Source organism: Solenopsis invicta, chromosome 16, assembly GCF_016802725.1.
Source record: "Solenopsis invicta isolate M01_SB chromosome 16, UNIL_Sinv_3.0, whole genome shotgun sequence".
Classification (NCBI taxonomy): domain Eukaryota; kingdom Metazoa; phylum Arthropoda; class Insecta; order Hymenoptera; family Formicidae; genus Solenopsis; species Solenopsis invicta.
Window position 1 is genome coordinate 12,461,054 of NC_052679.1, and position 22,650 is coordinate 12,483,703.

The 22,650-nt window shown below is 29.3% G+C and overlaps 1 protein-coding gene across 8 annotated transcripts in view; it reads left to right on the forward strand.

The window, feature by feature from the left end:
* LOC105202532 (protein lap4) overlaps positions 1-22,650 on the forward strand; it is a 190,931-nt gene that overhangs the window by 24,727 nt on the left and 143,554 nt on the right. For all 8 annotated transcript variants that reach the window (XR_005576583.1, XM_026139151.2, XM_039458965.1 and 5 more), the window contains exons 3-6: positions 8,467-8,545; positions 8,711-8,800; positions 10,532-10,652; positions 22,249-22,541. Coding sequence is in view for 7 of the 8 variants with exons in the window: in XM_026139151.2 (XP_025994936.2) it covers positions 8,467-8,545; positions 8,711-8,800; positions 10,532-10,652; positions 22,249-22,541 (583 nt within the window). In the remaining variant the exon portion in view is untranslated. The remainder of the gene's footprint in view (positions 1-8,466; positions 8,546-8,710; positions 8,801-10,531; positions 10,653-22,248; positions 22,542-22,650) is intronic.

Here is a 22,650-nt window from a genome sequence, read left to right on the forward strand (position 1 = left end):
ATTCTGCTTACATTTTGTTGACAGAACATGTTGATATCCTATGTCAGTGAAATGTCAGCACCAGGCGAGCACGCCGTGCTGCCAGCACGTGACGCCAGATAGGCGACAGAATTCGAACATGACATGCGCAACACAATCTGATGGCAAACTTCTAGCACAAATCGAGCATTCCGTGTTGACAAGATCTGACGTCACGCTGGCAGCAGAAATAAAGCATTTTTATTCAAAATAAAAAAAAAATTTTATTATAAACAATTTTTTTTAGTTTTTTTACAGATTTTATTCTTATTTTTATTATAAGTTAATCTAATTCGCATATATTCTATTTTACTAATTACGATTACGCATTATTTTACAATTTTTGAAAACGCATTGGCGCGGGGGATTCGAACCTAAGATTTCAGGACAATAACCTAATACGCTAATACTGAGCTAATCATATATTTGTGATACCGTTAATAAAAAGTTATACTTGAAGTAAAACTGATTTGAACAATAAGAAACTTACGTGTTGAATATTGCGCGAACATTCTTACTAACCCTTTGATTATTTAGCCTTAAATATTTTTAAAATAAACTATATAAACTATATAAATAATTAAAATCTGTTTCTGCCCAAAGTAATATAGTCAAAAAAACAACAATTGAAAATAGTACTAGAGCATAAAAAAAACATTGGCGTAAAAAGTACGCAGAAATCAATTTTGCAACTAATTGTTATAAACAAATTATTACAAAGTGATTGTAGAGAAAAACTGATTACTCCAATTGATTCTACAGGAAAAACGACTTAAGAAACATGTATAACGCTTTTTTAATTATTGTAAACAAATTAGTTGCAAAATTTATTTTTGTAACGTTTTTTTAGTTTAATTTTTCCCCTAAAATCGATTGGCGCAATCAGTTCTCTTTTAGAGTAAATTTTTAATAATTTGTTTATACCAATTGGTTGCAAAATTGAGTTATGAAAGGTTCTTCTTATATCATTAATATTTTTTCATGCTGGTCCTATTTCAAATTTCAATTTTTTTGACTATTTGTGTTAGTCAGATCATAGCCAGAAATGGGTTTTATTATTAATATATGCGGGCAGATGCAGATAGAAATCTCGACGAATACAATGCGGATAGATACGAATAGGATTCCTGTACGTAATTGCGGTCAGGTGCAGAAATTGCGGCGTATTGAATGCAAACAGAACCAGACAGAACATATGCATAAAGAAATTGATTGGTCCAATAATTAAGCAAATGCATAAGAAAATGGATCAATTACTTTCTTTATACATGTTATTTATGCATGCAATTAAGTAAGTTTGTCTGAATAGGCTCTTAATAAATTCATGAAGAGTGACGTTACAATTTAAAAATATGCAAAACAGCACGCTTTGCTTGATTTCCGTTGCCAGCGTGACGTCAGATCCTGTTAGCACAGAGCGCTCAATTTGTGCTAATAATTTGCCATCAGATTGTGTTGTGTAGGTTTTGCTCTAATTCTGACGCTTATCTGACATTAGGTGTTGGCAGCACGGCGTGTTCGCGTGGTGCTGCCAGTCTGCTATCAAATTGTTGCGTAGATTTTTCTTGTTTTTTGCCGCCAATCTGACGTCAGGTCTTGTCAGCACACGGTGTTTGATTTCTGCTGCCAGTCTGGCATCAGATTGTGTTGCGCAAGTTATGTTTGATTTCTGCCGCCAATCTGACAACAGTCCTGTCAACACTACTTGCTCGATTTCTGCTGGAATTAAATGCCAACAGTTTCTGTCTTATTTCTAACAGCAGTTTGCTGACACCGCAGATATTGCAGAGTCTGTGTGAAATCTGTTGCCTTTCTAGCAACAGAAATTGATAGCAGACTCTCCGAATAGTCTGCTTGTTCACGTTTGACTGACGAGGTAAATTACATTAGGTTGATATAACACAGGCCTCCGTTTTTAGACTTCTTTTTTGTTGTTTGAATAAACTTTATCATTTTTGATGTATTTTTGCGCTCTGAATACGAATCCGGCAAGCAAATTGCTCCATCACGTCAGGTTTTTGAGAAAAGTGACGTTAAAGGTGTCAAAAACGACGTTTTTCAATATATTTGTGATTTTTTTTGCTAGCAAAGTTAATTTTTTTTCTACTTCCGCTTATGCCATCTTAAAGTGTCAACTTTTACTTTCAAAATAGATTTTTTAACGACGTACGTTTTTCTTTTACGAATTTATCTTTGTGTAGTCACACGACCAACATTTTACTGGCCGATGCGATTTTCATTGTTTGAATAAAACAAACCATTTCCCATGTATTTTTGCGCGCTAAACATGAATCTGGAAAGTAAATTGTTCTATCACGTCAGATTTTTGAAAAAATTGAGATTAAAATGTCAAAAATGACATGTTTTGACATATTTGTCATTTTTTTTCTACCAAAGTAATTTTTTATATACTTCCATTTATGCCATCTTAAAACGTTAACTTTTACTTTTAAAATAGATTTTTTTTAACGACGTACGTTTTTCGACGTGATATAGTCATATCACAACCAACATTTTACTGGCCGACGTGGTTTTCATGGTTTAAATAAAAGTTACCATTTTTCACGTATTTTTGTCCGCTGAACACGAATTTGATAAGCAAATTGCTACATAACGTCAGATTTTTAAGAAAAGTAAAGTTAAAAGTTTCAAAAATGATCAGTTTTACCTCACTATTTTAATTACATTTTTCTCAAAAATCTGACGTGATAGAGCAATTTGCTTACTATTGCAGATTTGTGTTAAGCGGGCAAAAATACATGGGAAATGATAACTGTTATTCAAACAATGGAAATCACGTTGGCCAGTGAAATGTTGGTCGTAGCGTAACTACACGCACAAAGATTAAATTAGTAAAGGAAAAACGTACGGCGTTAAAAATAATATATTTTAAAGGTAAAAGTTGATACTGTGTAAGCGGAAAAAGATGGTATAAGCGGAAATAGAAAAAAAATTTACTTTGCTAACAAAAAATCATGAATATGTCAAAAAACGTCGTTTTTTATACACTTTTTTTCAAAAACCTGACGTGATGGAACAATTTGGTTGCTGGATTCGTATTTAGCGCGCAAAAATACATAGGATATGGTAACTTTTTCAAACAATGGAAGCCACGTCGGTCAGTGAAATGTTGATTGTGGTGTGACTATACAGAGATTAACTCAGTAAAAGGAAAACGTACGGTGTTAAAAAAAAATCTATTTAAAAAATAAAATTTGATACTTTAAGATGGCATAAGCGAAAGTAGAAAATAAAATTTACTTTGATAGCAAAAAAATCACGAATATGTTGAAAAACGTCGTTTTTGGCACCTTTAATCTCACTTTTCTCAAAAACCTGACGTGATGGAGCAATTTGCTTGCCGGATTCGTGTTCAGCGCGCAAGAATACATCGGAAATGATAAAGTTTATTCAAACAACAAAATCACGGAGACCAGTGTAATTTGGATTGTTACTATGCACAGTGAATTTATAAATCAGGGAAACGCAATTAGATTTTTTGGCGGGCCAAATGGGATTATCAGAAAATTTGAGATCGTACCACGACCCTTTTTATAGTAAAGAATTTTTTCTTGTAATCTTTGTGCTCCAAAAAAAAATAATTCATAATTCAATGCTAATAATTTATTTTATTTTTTATCTATTTGTTGATTAATATGCTTGGATATCACGGTCCAGATTGGAGAGCTTCGCATACCTGAATGAAGTTAGTTTCTTTCTTACATTAGAAAAAAAAAATTTTTATAACTTATTTGATTGCTCATCGTTTGCACATTTCGAACTTTTGTTTGCACACTTGTAGTATAAAGTCATTAAGAACTCGGGTGTTTGGACACGATCCCGTGTTACATGCGGAGAACCTTTGCATGTGAGTTGTGTGAATGCACGTGTTTATATATTCAGTAGCCGCGCAGCAGCAAGAATTGACAATCGTTTCACATATACAATTCGTATGTAGCGGTTTTCTGCGCGCGACACAGGATGGTGAACAAATGTCCGGACCTTAATTATTAACAATTTTGGAGGGAGGAGAATAGTCTTTTACAATAGCCCTCTCCCCCAACTACAAATTAGGCTGCCTTCCGAAATTCACTGTCAGTACTGAAAAGCTATAGTATACGTAACGTAAACTATAGATTTCGAGTACTACAATGAATTTCGGAATACAGCCTTAGAAATCTAAATAATTTATATAGTCTTAATTAATAGATTTTTGTTTACACATTCCTAAACAGGTTGCTTTTTATTTGTATACTTACAATTAGTTAAAAAAATAATTTAAATTATTGAGAGACAACTTCATACTACAGAAAGTACGTTATGGTGAAGTTTGAAGATATGCGTTTGAAATAGCATCAATCAATTGAGATTTTAACTATGGCCGCCTCAATAAGATTATTTTACGTCTGTATTTACACTACACTCTCATATTTAAGTGTGTAGTGTGAACATAGACGTGGAAATATCTTATTGAGGCGGCCATATTGGACACGAATTAAAATCCCAATAGATTTTTATTTACTCGCAATTAGTCATAAACAAATCAATTTTTTGTTTGTACATACACTTCTAATTAAAATTATTAACACATTGAATTCCGGGCAAGTGAAACTTTACACTAATGTATATAATATTATATAAAATTTAACTTTCGAAGATATTAACTTGAAATAGATTTAATCGATAGATTATTGTTTGTATATTCATAGAAAAAAAACGAAGAAATATTTTGTCAGAACGACACATAAAAAGATTTTTTTTTCTTTTGTAGTTGCAGTCGAATTATTATATTTTGTTTTTTGTTCATTCACTTTAGGTTTTTCTATGAAGCACCACGACAAAGTCGAATTATTATGACTACAGTATCACAATGCATCTCTTTCTCTTTTCCTCCCCCTTTTTTTCTTCTTCCCCTCTACCTTTTCCTCCTCCTCCCCTTTCACCTCTTCCTTTCCGCTCTCCACCCCTTCTTCTTCCCCTCTTCTACCGCTTCTTTTTTCTCCCCCTCTCCTTTCTCCTCTCTTTCTCTCTTCCTTTTTTTTTTATTTCTGCCTGTGTAATAGAATTAATAGATCAATGCCACGTGGCCCTATGTATGTATAACATCGCTCCGCGTATAAGTGTAGGTATCAATTATACATTGAGAAAAATGTTACGTATTTGGTTCCGTTTTATAATATCCGTACATTCTTTGGTACTGAGTCATTCCCGGATGCAACACGTAACACGCAACAGAATTGATGGAACTCCGCCATTCAAATGCATAAAAAATGAAAATTGCGACAATTTTTGATCTAAAAGGCGAAAGCGGCAATGTTAAAGGCGCAAGTTTAATGGAGATCTATAACCGTATAATAAATTAATTTGATTTTAATGGAAAAATATGGCTAAAAAATTCACTAAAATTTTACTGAAATTTTAAAACAATTTTAACAAAATCTCAATGAAATTTAATCAAATTTGAAATAACATTTTACGTTTTTTATAAATATTTTTATCGAAATTGAATAAAATTGAATACAATCGATGAAAATACGTGATCTTATAGAGTACCGAAATTTCTCAAAAACATCTTAGAAATATTTGAACTAAAAAATGAATTTTATAAAATAGTTTTATAAAAGTTGTGAAATATGTCTCTAATATTTTTGAACGTTACTACTTTATATTTTGAGATTTAATATAAAATAAGTGTTTTAATATTGATCTTTATACATCAATTATATATGCGTAGTACTCAATTATATGTCTATTTTGTAGGGTAACAAATACAATATAACAATTACGAATAATTGAAATAAACTTGATTTATAAAGCTAATAAATTTCGAATAATACGCAGATATCTATATATCACAGGTGCTTGCAGCAATGGTGCTGTAATATTGTAACATTGCGTATTTCAAAAATTTTGTGCAATATTTAGTAACGTTGCAGCAAAAATATTTTAAAAATAATGTAAAAAATAATATCCTTTGTTTAACCTATGAGTTTTCTATTGATTGGCTGATTTGCTTACTGTTTAATTTTTCTATATGTCAGTAGCCTATTAGTGAATAAAACAAAAAATAAACCAATTTTTAGATGTTGATTTTATCTCATTAGAGTAAATCGGACAGCAAAAACATATTTGTTACATATTAAGACATCCTCTATATATGTCATAATTATTTGAATGTTTGAGTTACAAATTACAATTATTATAGTGGATAGTTTTGAAACCCACTATTAAAAAAGTATATTTATACACGTAAGAGTAAGTTACAACTTATAAATAAAATTATTCTTTATAATAATTAAACAATTTGCAAAAGTTAAATAATTATAAAAATATTTACATAATATGTCACCAATAAATAACGTACACTTTTTTTTAATTTAATACAAAAGTAAAAATATGAATATAATATAATAAATATTATGTATACTATTATCATATACTATGACAAAAATGTTCAGTTTATATAAAAACTATAAAATTATTATTATGCTTTTCTATTTAATATAACGATATATTTACATAATTAAAGGTAAATGTACTAATTTTTATAAAAACATACAATTTTATATAATTCTATTAAAAGAAGCTATCAACACTAACATATCATTTTGTTTTTAGTTTATATTTTTTAAACAAATGCTAATAATTAAATTTTAATTAATACAAATTAGAAAGTGGCTTTATCATATGATATAGACGTTTATAATATTGTTTTATATTTTGCAATAATTAATGTTTTTATAATATATGTACATGCATCTACACACATATACTTACATTTCAATTTAAATTTCTCCCTTTCGAACTATGTGATATAATTTAACAGTGAAAATCTTGAGGTTCTTCCTGTTTGAAAATATATGTTTATAAGTAGATATCGAATTTGAAAGTTTAACATGACGTTCTGAGTGTTTCACACGCGCCTTTATGCTTTTTTTTTATGACTAAAAATTGCTCGCAAATTGTTCGAATCAGAGATCAAATGGAACACTTATAAATATGTTTCAACAGTTGATAGAATAGATAAAATTGATGAAAACAGAACGGTGATTTGACGATTTCTTTGTTATCTTCTCGTTCTTTTATCCAGGTTCTCTGAGCTCGCAAACGTTCGCGACGTGCGATAGAGTAACTATCTCGTCACCTCTCTGAGGTAAATTACAAAGGCCGAGGGTGGACGTGCTATTTATAATGTTTATTGCGGTTGCATTAAAAGGGGCCGCTGGCTAACCGCGAAGCAATAGCATCTGAAAATTGACGTTGCCTGCATAAAAAAAAGGAAAAAAGAGCGTAATACGTCCTGAATTGCATCCGAACCGCCGCATCTCCATCCATCCATAAATTCATTCTTCTATAGCCCCCTTTTATAGGCTAAACTCATCGACTTGACAATTTTTCCAACTTTAATATCAAATCATCTTGATAAAAAAAAATGTCAAAGAGAACCTATGTTGTCTCGTAATAATTTATTAAAGTATTTATATATTTTATGTGTATACTTATTTTTTATAATTTGAGGTATTTTTTTAAACTGTCTAATATATATGTCTAATATATAAACGAATAAGATTTTATGTATAAAGCATTGCGCACAAAACTGATTTATTCTAAAATGATTTATTTAATATCTAATATTAAAATTTGTAATAATATTTATCCTTTTTTAATGTAATTTTTTGAAGTGTTCTCAGTATTGAAATGATTACTAAGTTTTGTCGCAACATTAGTCACGGTTACATTAACTTTGTGTGATGAATTCTGATGATGATTACTGAAAAAAATCAAGGCGTAGGTATTTTTTTCTTAGAATTACGCTTTGTTGTAATTTCCTCTCGTTGGTTTCGCGGTGCGTTTAACTTCGCGATATGACAGCCGAAACTAGAACGTAAAGTGAAACGCACAGAATAACGAGCCGAGTTGTTTATTTTTCTCAACGAAATCTTGAGTATGGCTTAAAAGAATCTTAAACTGACGGACTTATCGACATTACAGAGTATAAAATTCTCCGAATTAGTTTTACAGAATTTATTACTTTTTTTACATGTTAAAACACATTTTTACACATAAGCTTCAAAAAATTATAAAATTATTCATATAATTTTTTAATTTTTTTTTTTCTTAAGTTTGAATATCCTGCCATTATTCTTCTGTATATTTTAAATATGTAAAATTTTTAATTCTGTAAAGCTAATTTGTAGAGTTTTATACCTTGTAACGTCGATTAGTCCGTCAGTTTATTACTTTTTTTAGTTAGGCAAGTATGTAAAGTTAAGAGAATGCTTTGTTTAGCTATTCTGTGGAAATGTAATTTTTAAGAAGTTGTCAAAAAATTTGTTTGAGAAAATTACGATACAATATTTAAATAATATTACTCTAAATAATATTTATCGCATACGTGTCTGAAAAGAGATTTAAAATACTGAAAGACTAAGACTTATTCTATTTTAGATATACCAGATATTCCTGAAAATATCAAGAATTTACAAGTGCTACAGGTGGCAGATTTTAGCAGTAATCCTATTCAAAGGTAATTCAATTACTCTTATTTTTTTCTGCTTTTTAATTTAAATAACTATAATTTTATAGTATGTGCATTATTTTGCAATATCTCTTTTCTTATTCTCGATAGCATTTTAGATATTTTCTAAAATGATTCAAAATTATATATCCTTCATTGATCATTTTTTTTCAGACTTCCAGCAGGATTTGTACAGCTAAGAAATTTAACTGTACTTGGACTTAATGACATGTCTCTTACACACTTGCCACCTGATTTTGGAAGGTAACATTCAAGTAAACTTTAAATACAATATCTTATATATCAAGTATTATTATATATTTTAATTTCTGTAAAAACCAAATATTGTAAATCCAAAAAGTTAAATTTTTAGGAAACTAAAGAAATTTCTCATTTTCAAATCGTTCATTTTGTAAATATAGTAATTTCTTTCCAGACTTATTCTAGATAAATAAGTATATAAAATTTTAACTTATATAGGTATATAAAATTTTAACTTATATACCTATAATAATCTTATAAACTTTAATTAATATTTTGAAGACTCATTTAAAACAATAAGAATCTTTGGAAAAACTTGTTTGATTCTTCTGTTAATCACAGGATACTATCGAAAAAACCTAAAATCAGGGAATTTTATTCTTGAAAATCATGCATTTTTATGGATTTTTATTATAACTCAAAGAAATTTTTAGAATTTAAATTTAAACTTTGTTTCTTTTTGACAAAATTTTTACTTTTATCTAATTTTTTTTAATTTTTGATAATAGAAAAAGTTTTCTCTAATTTTTAATAATACCAAATGTCAACAATCAATTAGCAATAAATATAGCATACACAACTATATACATTTATGTACATTTTTATGTGATTTGCACATTTTTATCAAAAATTAGTAACACTAAAGACAGTACATTGTTCTTATTTGGCGTTATGTGTTAACATTAAGAAAAATAATTTTATTATATCAACAATGAAAAATAATTTATATTAATAAAAGCGTATATAATTGACTGCCTTTTGGTAATCAAATAAAAATTCTTGTTATTATGTAACTCCAAATTTTATAATACAATATTTAATAGCTTTAATATAATGCGGTAATTACGAAATTCTGATTCTATCTAATATATTTGATCTAATTAATATAACAAGATTTTTTTTAGTGCAATTTAATGCTTTGCATTCTATGCTTTTTGTAAGCTGGATTATTGATATCAAATTTTATTGATGATAAATTTTAATGTCATTTAATTCATATTATTTATTTTTATTACTTTATCAATTTTAATATTCAAAATTTAATTAACGTTTCTTTATATAATTAACATTAAAAGATATAATAAAAATTTTGCAGTTACATTTAAAAAACTCTCTAATCTTACCTGGAATTTTAAATAAAATTTTTAGAAAAACCGGAAATTTTTAGGAAATTTTTTTGCAAAATTTGAGTACACATCCTCTAATCATGAAATATTTTCCATTTACCTTTCTTCATAACATTAATAATGATAAAGGTGAAGAAATATCATTTAATATATAAATTAAGTTTACTTATATACAAAATTGTACAAATTATTGTTAACAATTCTTTTTACATTTCTCTTTAAGTAAAATAATTCAAATATGACAATTTTTCTCCGCTTATATAATAAATATAAGAAAGTTTTAAGCTTTGATAAATACTATTTTATATAATTAGATTAATTTTTGAGGATTTATTTTTAAAAAATTAAAAAATCTCGGAATTTGTTTTACTTTCTCTCTTTCTTGCGAAAATTTTGTATTTATTACGTATTTATATTTCTCATTTTCTATCTGATTTTTTAAATTATATTTTATTATGAAATTATTCACAATATGACATTATTGATAGAGAATTGATTTAATATCATAACCTTGATTTAAAAAAAATGGACTTATTTAGTTTTTGTAGAAAACTTTTCAACTCTTTATTTATTACTTTATAAATCAAAAAACATATTTGTTTTGTAGCTTGGAAGCATTACAGTCACTGGAATTGAGAGAAAATTTACTCAAATCTTTGCCTGAATCGCTTTCCCAACTTTTAAAACTTGAACGGTTAGATCTTGGTGATAATGAAATAGAGGAATTGGTAAGTTTATGTAAATTTTTTAATTGTAAAATTATATAATACTAGATTAACACAAGCGCCATTTTTTAAATTTTATGTTTACATATAACTAAATATAAATAATACGAATTAAAAAAATTATACATTTATGATTAAGAATAATTTGTCACAAATGACATCATGTTCTTGATGACACATTATGAATAAATAAAAATAGAATATGATTTGATTAATTATTACCCTATCAATAGACTATATTTTTTAAATATTTATTTTTTATTATAACGTTTTTTAAATATTTAAAAAACATTTAAAAAATATTGTTTCCTGATAGGGTAAATGTTTATAAAATTATCATTAATAGTAATATACGTTAATATCACATTCTTAATACCCGTATGTACAACTTTTTTATGTTTTTTATATAACCAAAATCTACACAAAACTTAAAATTTAAACATGTTATAATTATTTATTTTATAATTATTTAATATACAATAACGTTTATACTTAGCACGTGATACGATTGCATTTTTGTATTAAAAACAAATATTATACACGAGTCATCAACTTCCAAGCACACGAGATTATCATATCTCAATAACTTCTGAATTGATCAAGTTCTAAATACTCTCAAACGGTGGGTCAAAGTTCTATAATGAAAATGTTTTTATTTTTTCTGTCCGTATTCTACGAACGGAGATATTACAATGAAATTTCACCTCTGAAATTGTATTTTCTGAGATATACGTGGTTATTAAAAGAAAATTTTTAAACTTGTGTTTAATTGTATTCTTAATTTCATTTGTCCTTTATTTAAAAATCTTTACATTCTCAGCCTTTTTTAAATCCTTTCTACTTTCTACTTTTTTTCTGTTTTACACTCTCACAATTTTTCTTCCTTTTTTCTTATATTATTTCACACATTTTTTAAAATTTTTACTAAAAGAGATAATGTTCGGTTAATGAAATGGTAATTCTGAAAACACAAAATGTCACTATATCATAATATGCATCTATTATTAAAAAAAACTTTTAAATTTGTGTACAACTGCATTCTTAATTTTTTTCGTACTTTATTTAAAATTTTACCTTCTCCACCTTCTTTTATTTCTTTCTGTTTTCTATTTTTTACTTATTTTGTACTCACAATTTTTCCTCCTTCTTACATTATTTCATGTCTCTTCGTTTCTCTACTTTTATTGCACATATTTTAAAATTTTTACTAAAAGAGGTAATGTTTGATTAAAGAAATTTCCATTTCTATAATACAAAACCTCATAACATGTTATGAAATTTTATGTTATAGAAATGGAAATACGATATTCATCCATTATTTAAAAAATCCTCAAACTCGCGTTTAATTGCATTTTTAATTTATTTTGTTCTTTATTTACAAATCTTTACCTTTACATAATATAGGTATTCAAAGATTATTTTATTTTACATATATTGAGTGTTATACAAAAATTACAAATTTATAAAATTTTAATTAATTTAAGCAAGTTAAAATAGCATATTAATTTTTTTTAAGATGTAGATAAAAATATTTGTCGTTTTTAAAAAGATTGAACTTCTCTTCAATTAGATTTTATAAATTCGCTATTTATGTCCTTGTATTTTTGGAACTCATTGTGCTAGAATTTTATTAATACATTTGTGTGCTTCCATCTTATTATTTATAAACTTCTTTTAATAATTTTAGTACTTTAAAATATTAAATATTAATTGTATCAATAAATACTTGCGAATTTCACCCATACCATGCCCCCTCCCCCCTTATCTTTATTCCTTATCTTCCTTACCCCTTCCACTCTCGTTACCGCCTCCGTTGCTTTCACTATCTTTTCTATCTTTCTTTTTAATACCTCCTTTCCCTCCTCCTTTACTCTTACCCTTTTTATAATTATATTCCCCTTCTTCTCCTCTCTTTCCCTCTTTTCTCTTCCTAATTCTAGTTTTCTTATCTTTTCTTCCAGTTCCTTTATCTCATCCTTCCCCCTTATCTGTATCTGCTCTATCTCTTCCCCTTTATTCTTCTCCCTTCCTCCCTTCTCCTTCTCCACCCTTCCCCTACCTTTCTCTATATCCTCTACTCTTCTCTCCAAATTGTCTACTCTTTTCTTCATTTCCTCCATTCATTCTCTCATCACTTCCCTACTTTCCCTCAATTCTCTCAATTGCTTTTCATTTTCTTAAAACCTTCCCTCACTTCCCTTAATATCTCTCTTAGCCCTCCTTTTTCTTGTCTTACCGGCGATTTCTTTACCTTATTGCTCCTCTTAAAGATTTCTTTTTCCTCTACTCTACTCTCCTCTCCCTGTTCACCCTTCCTTTGTTCTCCTTTCTTCAACAATTTTAGCAGCGGCGCACTGTTTGATCTATCCCTCATCTTTCTGCTTTGCTCGGCCTTCCTACTCTTCTCTTTTCCTCTTCATTCCCTTCTACTTCCTTTTCCTTCTTCTTCCCTCCCTCTTTTCCTTCCTCCATTTTGTCTTTCTTCTAACCTGCCAACTTTCCAATTCAAAAGTTTATTTACTTGCAGTTGGGTTAAATTTTTTTTTTTTGAAATATGTATGTAAATAAAATGTAAATGAAAAAAATTTTTAATTAAGTAATCTATTTTTGCAGTTCTAGAAAAATTTACTAGAAAATATGACTCTTTTTATATTTAAGATAATCACACTTTAATCTAAGAAAACAATTTAATTAAGTTTATTAATATTTTTAGCTTATTTGTAAAATCATTATATAAATGTAGAAAATGTAAAAATACAAAATTATATACTAAGATAATATATCAGTTACTCAAAAGTTACTTCAATTCAAAATTTCCCGCAACTGCACTTACTCTCTCCTGCTATGCTTCTCACTTCTACCGCCCGATGTCGCTACCCTCCCTTTTTTTGCTTCCTCTACTCTCTGTACCTGCTCTCCCGTCTAATCTCCAAATTCCGTCTCAACCCTACTATCACTCATGTCTCACTATTCCCTTACCCCTGCCCTATCCCTTATTTTCCCAACTTCACCTGCTACTTCTCTGTCCCCTTACCTCCTTGCGCTCCAATCCTGCCCTCCTTCTTCCCAATCTCACCAAACACACCTTACAAGCACGCGACTATCACTCTCGCTACCGGAAACGGAAGTCCTACAGAAATTTTTATTTTTATGACAAAAATCATAAAAATATCAACATGACATTTACCCATTATTAAAAAAGACCTTTAAATCAGTATTTAATAGCATTCTTAATTTTATTCATTTTTTATTTGAAAATCTTAACATTCTTCAATAGCTTTATTTCTTTTTTTCTTTCAATTTTATTTCTATTCAAAACTATTTTGATTTTTTCTTTTTTCTTTTTTATATTACTCTATTCAAAAATCTTTACCTTCTGCAACATCTTCAATTCCTTTCTCCTTTCAAATTTATTTTCATTCTACACTCTTTTGATTCTTTCTCTTTTTTCCTATCTTTTTTTATTATTCTACTTCTCTTCTTTTCTATATCGTGATTTCAAATTTTTAAAAAACTTTATTAAAATACGTAATAATCTATTAGAGAAATTTTTATTTTTATGACACAAAATATCAAAATATTATGTATGGCGAATATTATGTAATATCATAGTATTCGCCCATTATTAAAAAAATTTGGTGTTTAATTGATGTTTACTTTATTCATCCTTTATTTTAAAATCTTTACTTTCACCAACACTTTCAATTTATTTTTTCTTTCAATTTTATTTTTATTTTAAACTCCTTTGTCTCTTTCTTTTTTCTTCCTTTTTTTCATATTATTTTATTAAAAAATTTTTATCTTCTCCAACACCTTGAATTCCTTTCTCCATTTAATTTTATTTTCATTCTACACTCCTTTGATCCTTCTTTTTTATATTATTCTATTTTTTTTCTATATTTTGATTTTACATTTTTAAAAATTTTTACTAAAATACATAATATTCTATTACAGAAATTGTTATTTTTATGACACAAAATATCATGTAATATTTGCCCAATATTTAAAAAAACCTTTAATCTGGTGTTTAATTGATGTCTTTACTTTATTCATCTTTTATTTAAGAATTTTTATTTTTTGCAACACTCAATTTATTTCTTTTTTTAATTTTATTTTTATTCTGAACTCTTTTGATCCTTCCGTCTTCCTTCCTTTCTTCCTTTTTATATTATTCTATTCAAAAATCTTTACGTTCTTCAACACCTTGAATTCCTTTCTGCATTTAATTTTATTTTCATTCTACATTTCTTTGATCCTTTTTTTTATATTATTCTATTTCTTTTTTATTTCACATTTTTAAAAAACTTTACCAAAATACATAATATTTTATTAGAGAAATTTTTATTTTTATGACAGTATATCAAAATATCACGTAATATTTGCCTATTATTAAAAAAACTTTTAATTTGGTGTTTGATTGATGTCTTTAATCACTTTTTAAAAATCTTTACCTTTTCATCATCATTAACATTTTCTTGTCTAGTTCACATTTTTGATACAATAATGGAATTTGTATATAGCATAGACATAGGATATACAGACCGAGCATACGAGGAGTGGGGATGTCAGAAATTAGTTGAAAGAACGTTGAACATTGAACACGTTTTGTAGACAAACAGAGAAAGCAGAAAAAGATAAAATACTGGTACAAAGTATGCTACCTCTTTTTAGTTTCTGATGCATGAGTTTTACATCCACTTTACGAATGCTCGGTCTATATATCCTATGTCTATGGTATATAGCTTTTTATTTATAACGCATTAGGACTGCACCCATAATTGTACTGTGCATAGCTTGAATTCGTGTCGCTGTAATATTCACCCATTATTTAAAAATAAACTTTCCAATCCGTGTTCAATAGCATACTAAATTTTTTTCAACTTTCATACAAAAATCTTTATTTTCTCCACATCCTGTAAATCCTTTCTCTTTTCTATTTTTTATTATTTTAAACTTCTTTGATTCTTTCTCCTTCCTTTTTTTCTTTTTACATTATTTTATTCTTTTTTTTTTGTTTGTATTTTTTACACATTATGTAAAACTTTTATTACAGGAGAAAATATTATATTAAGGAAAATTTTATTTTTATAACGCAAAATATTAACCCTTAAACACATCGATTCTTTAAAATACGGAAACACATTTTTGGATCTGGGAGACTTTTTTAACTTTGAGAAGCTATAACTTTGATTACAATCAATATTTTTTTACGATTATTTTTTAAAAACAAAAGTTTAAAATCTCAGGAGTATGACTGCACAATCGGTATTGGCGAAAAATAATTAATTGTGAAGTTGTAAAAGCAAAATCATTAAGCAAAAATGAGAAATTGGTTAAAAATCCACTTTTCTTTCAAAAAATCATATTTTCGCAACAAAAGACGTTTAAGGACTTTCAAATACGGCGTTTTAAAGCTAAAGAGTCACACTTTCAAAATAAAATTTGGCAAAATCATTTCTTTTAAAAAGTATAATTATGTAACATGGAGAATATGAGGTATTTTTGGGCATCTAAAAATTTACTTAAAAAAAAAATCATATCTTTGCAACAAAAAACTTTAAAGAACTTTACAATACGGCGTTTTAAAGCTAAAGATTCATACTTTCAATAAAAAATTATATTATTGTCATTTCTATTAAAAAATGTACTCATGTAACAAGGCGCATATGAGGTATCTTTGATTAAATTGTGTCTAAAATTGAAAATTAATGTGTTTCATGATATATTTTGGAAAAACTTTTTTTTTTTACACTATTTTATAGTATTCCAACTTTAGACAGAGTATATGCGAGTAACATCCGCAAACCGACCTTCGAACGTATTTTGTCCAGTTTTTTTATGTAAAATACAAAAAAAGTTTCACTTATACACTATATGGGTCGCATTGACTCTAACAAAACTTTGCTGCCGTGCCGTTCGAATTTTAGTAGACCAAAAAAGTTGATCAACCATATCAATCGAAAGAGGAAATATCAAACTTTTTTTACGTCTAGGTCCGAACCCCCTATCTCATTTCGTCTTCACATAGCAAGCGTTTAAAACTTCATATGGGGTCTTTTAGACCCACTTATGTGTTTAAGGGTTAAAACATGTAATATTCACCCATTATTAATAAAACATTCAATCCAATGTTTATACATATTCTTTACTTGTTTCATCATTTATTTTAAACTTTTAGTTTCTCCGCATTCTTTAATTTATTTTTATTTTTTTTCTATTTCGCATTTCTTTAAATCTTTCTCATTCATTCTTACATTATATTATTTCTGATCTTTTTTTTTATCTTTATTTTACACCTATCAAAATCTTTACTAAAAGAGATATTGTTTTATTCAGGAAATTTTCATTTTTATAATATAAAATATTAAAATATCATGAGATTTTACAATTTTTTAAATGGAACGACCTACTTTTTATTACATATTCTTGTAGCTTATTTCGTTTCCAAAACACTATAAACAAATGTTTTCTTGTTAAGTATTTTTTGAGTTGTGAGGCTTGAAAGTTAATTTTTTAAGAAATACACTTTAGATCAAAAAATTAAAAAAAAAACTGGTGTTTGATATTTTTTTAAATGCTATGTAATAATGGCCATATTTTTTTATCATACCGCCGGCTTTAGCGTTACCCGATGTACACCGCGAGGAGGTAGCACGGTCGGATTTTGTACATCATATAGCCCTTAAAAGGGCTGATCTTGTAATTAATTTTTTTAAGCAATAAGGTGCTCAAAAGTGGCACTGTTAACCTGTTGACAAAGCTGGATTTGGCGTTGAAAATGAGTAACAGTATGCAGAAGAGTATCGCGTATGATATTATTGCACGCTATTCGAATTCTTTCTATCATATCGGCTCTAGTGGTTGGTCTTTCTCGATAGACATAATCTTTGAGGAAGCCCCACAAGTAGAAGTCAGGAGCAGTTAAATCTGGTGACCTTGATGGCCACTTAATTGGACCTCCTCTGCCTATCCACTTTTCAGGATACATTTCATTAAGGTAGTTCCTTACGACGTGTGCAAAATGTGTAGGAGCACCATCTTGCTGAAACCACATTTTCATTCTTGTATGCAGATCAACGTTTTCTAGCAAAAATGAAGATTGTCTCTTAGCAGTTGCAAGTAACTTTCACCGTTGACAATGTTATCAAAACAATAGGGACCAATGAGATAGCCATTTACAATTCCGCACCACACATTGACGGTCCAGCGGTGTTGATGATCTACTTGCTGCATCCAATGTGGGTTCACGGGGGCCCATTAGTGGCTGTTGTGTCGATTCAATGATCCATCACTGTGAAATGTGGCTTCGTCAGAGAACATTACGAACTTCAAAAAGTTTTCATTGTTTTGAATTTGCTGTACTGCCCACTGACAAAACAATAGCCGTTCTTTGTGATCCTGCTCATTTAACGCTTGCCTCAAGGACAAATGGTATGGATGGTATGGGTACTTCACGACTTTCAAGTATCTTTGCGCAGTGTCTCTTGGGATACCAATTTGAATTTGAATTTGCGCGTTGATATGTTAGGGTTCAAATGAACTGCCGCCAAAACTGTAAGAAAGCACGCATTTATACGATAATCGTCGATCATACGTCGTTTTCGTTGTCGCCGAATATTTCCTCTTCGAATTCTTGATTCAATTTTGCGAATTGCGGAAGCATTCGGGTAATGCAGTCGCATAGGATATTGTCTACGATACAATACTGCTGCTCTTTTATAAAAACGGTGACATTCTCCTAGAACAAGGAAAATATCCACGATTTTATTCGGAGAGTAATCACATTCCGCCCGATTCTCAGATGATGTAAATTTAACAATTTGTTCAGAAATCGAAGTAACAGATAATGAAAACTTTCACACACAAGGAAGACACAAAACAAAAGATTTTATTGACTTTAAGATTCAGATGTAACTACTTGGATATAACGTGGATACAGTGTGGATACAATGTAAACACTCATGTGTCCTTGAACCAAGCGTTAAATGAGCAGGATCACGAAGAACGGCAATTGTTTTGACAGTGGGCAGTACAGCAAATTCAAAACGATGAAAACTTTTTGAAGTCTGCTCCTGACTTTTGAGTACTTCTACATACTGTTACTCATTTTCAACGCTGAATCCAGCTTTGTCAACAGGTTAATGGTGCCACTTTTGAGCACTTTATTGCTTAAAAAGATCAATTATAACATCAGCCCTTTTAAGGGCTACATGATGTACAAAATGTAGCACGACCGTGCTACCTCTTTGCGGTGTATATCGGGTAACGCTAAAGCCGGCGGTATGATGAAAAAATATAACCATTATTACATAGCATTTAAAAAAATATCAAACACCTGTTTTTTTTTAATTTTTTTATCTAAAGTGTATTTCTTGAAAAATTAACTTTTAAACCTCACAACTCGAAAAATACTGAACAAAAAAACATTTGTTTATAGTGTTTTGAAAACGTCTCGAGATAAGCTACAAGAATATGTAATAAAAAGTAGGCCGTTCTATTTAAAAAATTGAAAGTGACCTTCACGTGGCCTTCAAGCAACTATTCAAGGTCAAATTAATAACACCAACTTATGTCACCCTCGAAGCCATATAACTTTTGTCTGAAACATTTTTGCTGAAAATGCTTAGTTTTCGAAATATTTTAGGGGATACTTTAAAATCGGTCACCCGGTGTATATATATATATATACATATACATATACATATATATATACATATATATATATACATATATATATGATATACATACATACATACATATATATATATATATATATATATATATATATATATATATATACAGGGTGTCTGGGAACTAGGGAACTTACCATTTTTAGAATATAAAGGAGATGGAAAGGGAAAAAAAAGTCTTATACCATTTTGCGATATTTGCTTTAATTATTGATTTATAAAATAAAACGTCTAAGCTAATGTGCGGTGATGCTACGCCATCGCGCCTAGGTCGTAGGCAACGGCACGCGGCGGTAAAGGTGAACGCGTTATTGTCTGAATTGGCACGGCGCAACGAATTTGTCTCACCACGTGTACATACACTGCAAAAATCAAATGTGTTATTTTAGCTGAAGCTTCTCCTTACACATTTGATAAATAACACATTTGAATTTTGCAGTGTATGTACACGCGGTGCAGCGGATTCAGACCGTCGCGCCGTGCAAATTCAAATAACGACGCGTCACCTGTCCCGCCCCGCGCCGTTGCCTACGAGCTAGGCGCGATGGCGCGGTGTCACCGCGCATTGGCTTAGACGTTTTATTTTATAACTTGATAGTTATTGCGAATATCGCAAAATGGTATAAGACTTTTTTGTTTCTTACCATCTCCTCTATATTCTCAAAGCAGTAGGTTCCCTAGTTTCCGGATATCCTGTATATATATCGGGCAGACTGGGGCTATTCGTTAGACTTTTTTTTCTTTTGTATCTTTTGAGTTCTATATTTATTAAAAAAAAAACGTGGGACGGTTTGAAAGTTGAACTTTCCTCTTCACAATACCGGTATAGATGGAACAAGGAAGTGTACTTGCATTGAACTACATATAAAAATGTCGAAAATTACGAATAGCTCCAAGCTCGGAGTAATTTGTAACTAATCCGGGAATATCTCGAAATTTGTGTTTAAAGTTGAAAGACTGTAAAAAAAACTGTTAAGACTTTTATTTAAAAAAGATATAGGTATACAAAAAACAAATGCAAACATACACGTTTGCATTTGTTTTTTGTATACCTATATCTTTTTTAAATAAAAGTCTTTATGCTATCGGTGTGACAGATTTCCCAACTTCACAAGTGTCAATCTTTATCGCTTTATAATTTTTTACCTGCTTAAGAGCAAGGATTTTATATTTATATTTAATTCTATCTACTAAAATACAGAATATTATCAAATTAGAACTAAATTAAGGAAGAACTTCAGTTTACCTCAATGCTTAATTCTGCGTAGCCTAGATGTTCGTAACGCAGTCAACGTAAGGTTAGGGTTACCCATAGGCGCTGCAATCAGCTATTGACGAATCACCCCGGTGCTCGGTATTATAAATATCCCCAACATCAACTGTGCGCATTATTGCGTATGATTGACAAAAACAGACATCATACAGCAAAAAGTAAACACGAAATTTTTCAAATACACTCAACTGGATACGCTACATTCAAAGTTTTCAAAAAAACCTTATTATCTTATTTAAATTTCGAAGAAATGCCGATTATTAGAAATTACTTTGACTGTCGCAAAACACATTTTTCACTACTACGATTTTAATATTACGCGCGCGCGCGCGCACATCACATGCACACACGCGCGCGCGCGCACGCACGCACGCACGCACACACGCACGCACACACATTGTGCGCACAAAATACGCAAATAAGTATATTTAAACTAATTTGAACTACTACATACTGACACTAGATATTTGTATTAAGAAAGTATAGTATTTAATATAATGTATGGCCAAAATATTTTATTTACTTTGATTTCAAAGCCTTATTTTGGGAGCTTATCTTCAAAATATCACCTTAATTATTATTTGGTAAAAATTTACATAGTTAAATATCATCATGATGCTTTTATTCTATTCAATGTGGTTTTTAATTACGAGAAATAGGACTCCGCTCTGTCATCTGTTAGTGTAAATTATTTGTTTGATCTTATTACAGAAACAGAATTTCTTTAAGAGCAATTATGAAAAAAATATGAAGAAATTTACATCTTTTCTGAAAATCTTTATATATGTTATTTCTTTTTGTGTGCGTGCGTGCGTGTATGTATGTATGTGCCTGTGTGTGCGCGCGTGCGCGTGTGCGTATGTGTTTAAACTCAGATATATTCTAAGATTTCTTTTTCTATAATTTCTGAAAAAAGTTTTAAAAAATTAATCTATTTTTTTAAATATGTTTATTAATTTATATTAATAAGAAGGATACCAGATCTATATGTAAATAACATAAGAAATGAGAAGAAAAGTCATTTTTCTTTCGAAGCAAATCTTCGTGCTTAATATATTTTCATATTAATAATTAAATACATTTTTCAATTCTATAAACTACATGCCAATGTAGTTGTTGAACTTAAAATGCAATCGTAAACTGAAACTAGAAATAATATTTTAAATTAATTTATTTATTGACTTTAATATGACGCGTGCGCGCACACACACACGCGCGCGTGCGCGCACACACACACGCGCGCGTGCGCGCACACACACACGCGCGCGCGCGCGCGCACGAATTTAACGATTACAAGCATCTTCAAATACTATGAAAAACTTATCACGAAAAATATTACTCAATCAGGATTTGAACCTCAAATTTTCTGTATTGGGTAAAATACCAATTTGATTATTGAAGCATGTAATCTCAAATTATAAGATTTGTCTGACAACTATATTGCCACGTAGTTTATAAAACTGAAAAATGTATTTAATAATTGATATGAAAATATTATTACTGAAAATTTTTTTGATCGAAAAATGGCATTTTTTATAAATTTAAAATATGAAAAATTATCAGAAAAATTTTTATTGGTATAATTAAAAAAAAACAGGAAAAAATAGTTATTTTTATATTATATTACTTTGTGTAGCCTGCGCATATAGGACATTTACCAGCATTACAAGAATTGTGGATTGATCACAATCAGTTGCAACACTTGCCACCTGAAATTGGTCAACTGAAAACGCTGGTGTGTTTAGATGTTTCGGAAAATCGCTTAGAAGATCTCCCTGACGAAATTGGCGGTTTGGAATCATTAACAGATTTGCATTTATCACAGAATGTTATTGAAAAGTTACCTGATGGGCTTGGTGAATTGAAAAAGTTAACTATTCTTAAAATAGATCAAAATAGACTTTCTACTCTGAACCCAAATATAGGAAGGTAAGTGTATGGTATCTAAATTTATATTATTTAGATATATAATATTATTAATTTATATCGTTAATTTATTAAAAATAAAGATCAGGGACCCTGACCGGACCGAAACCAA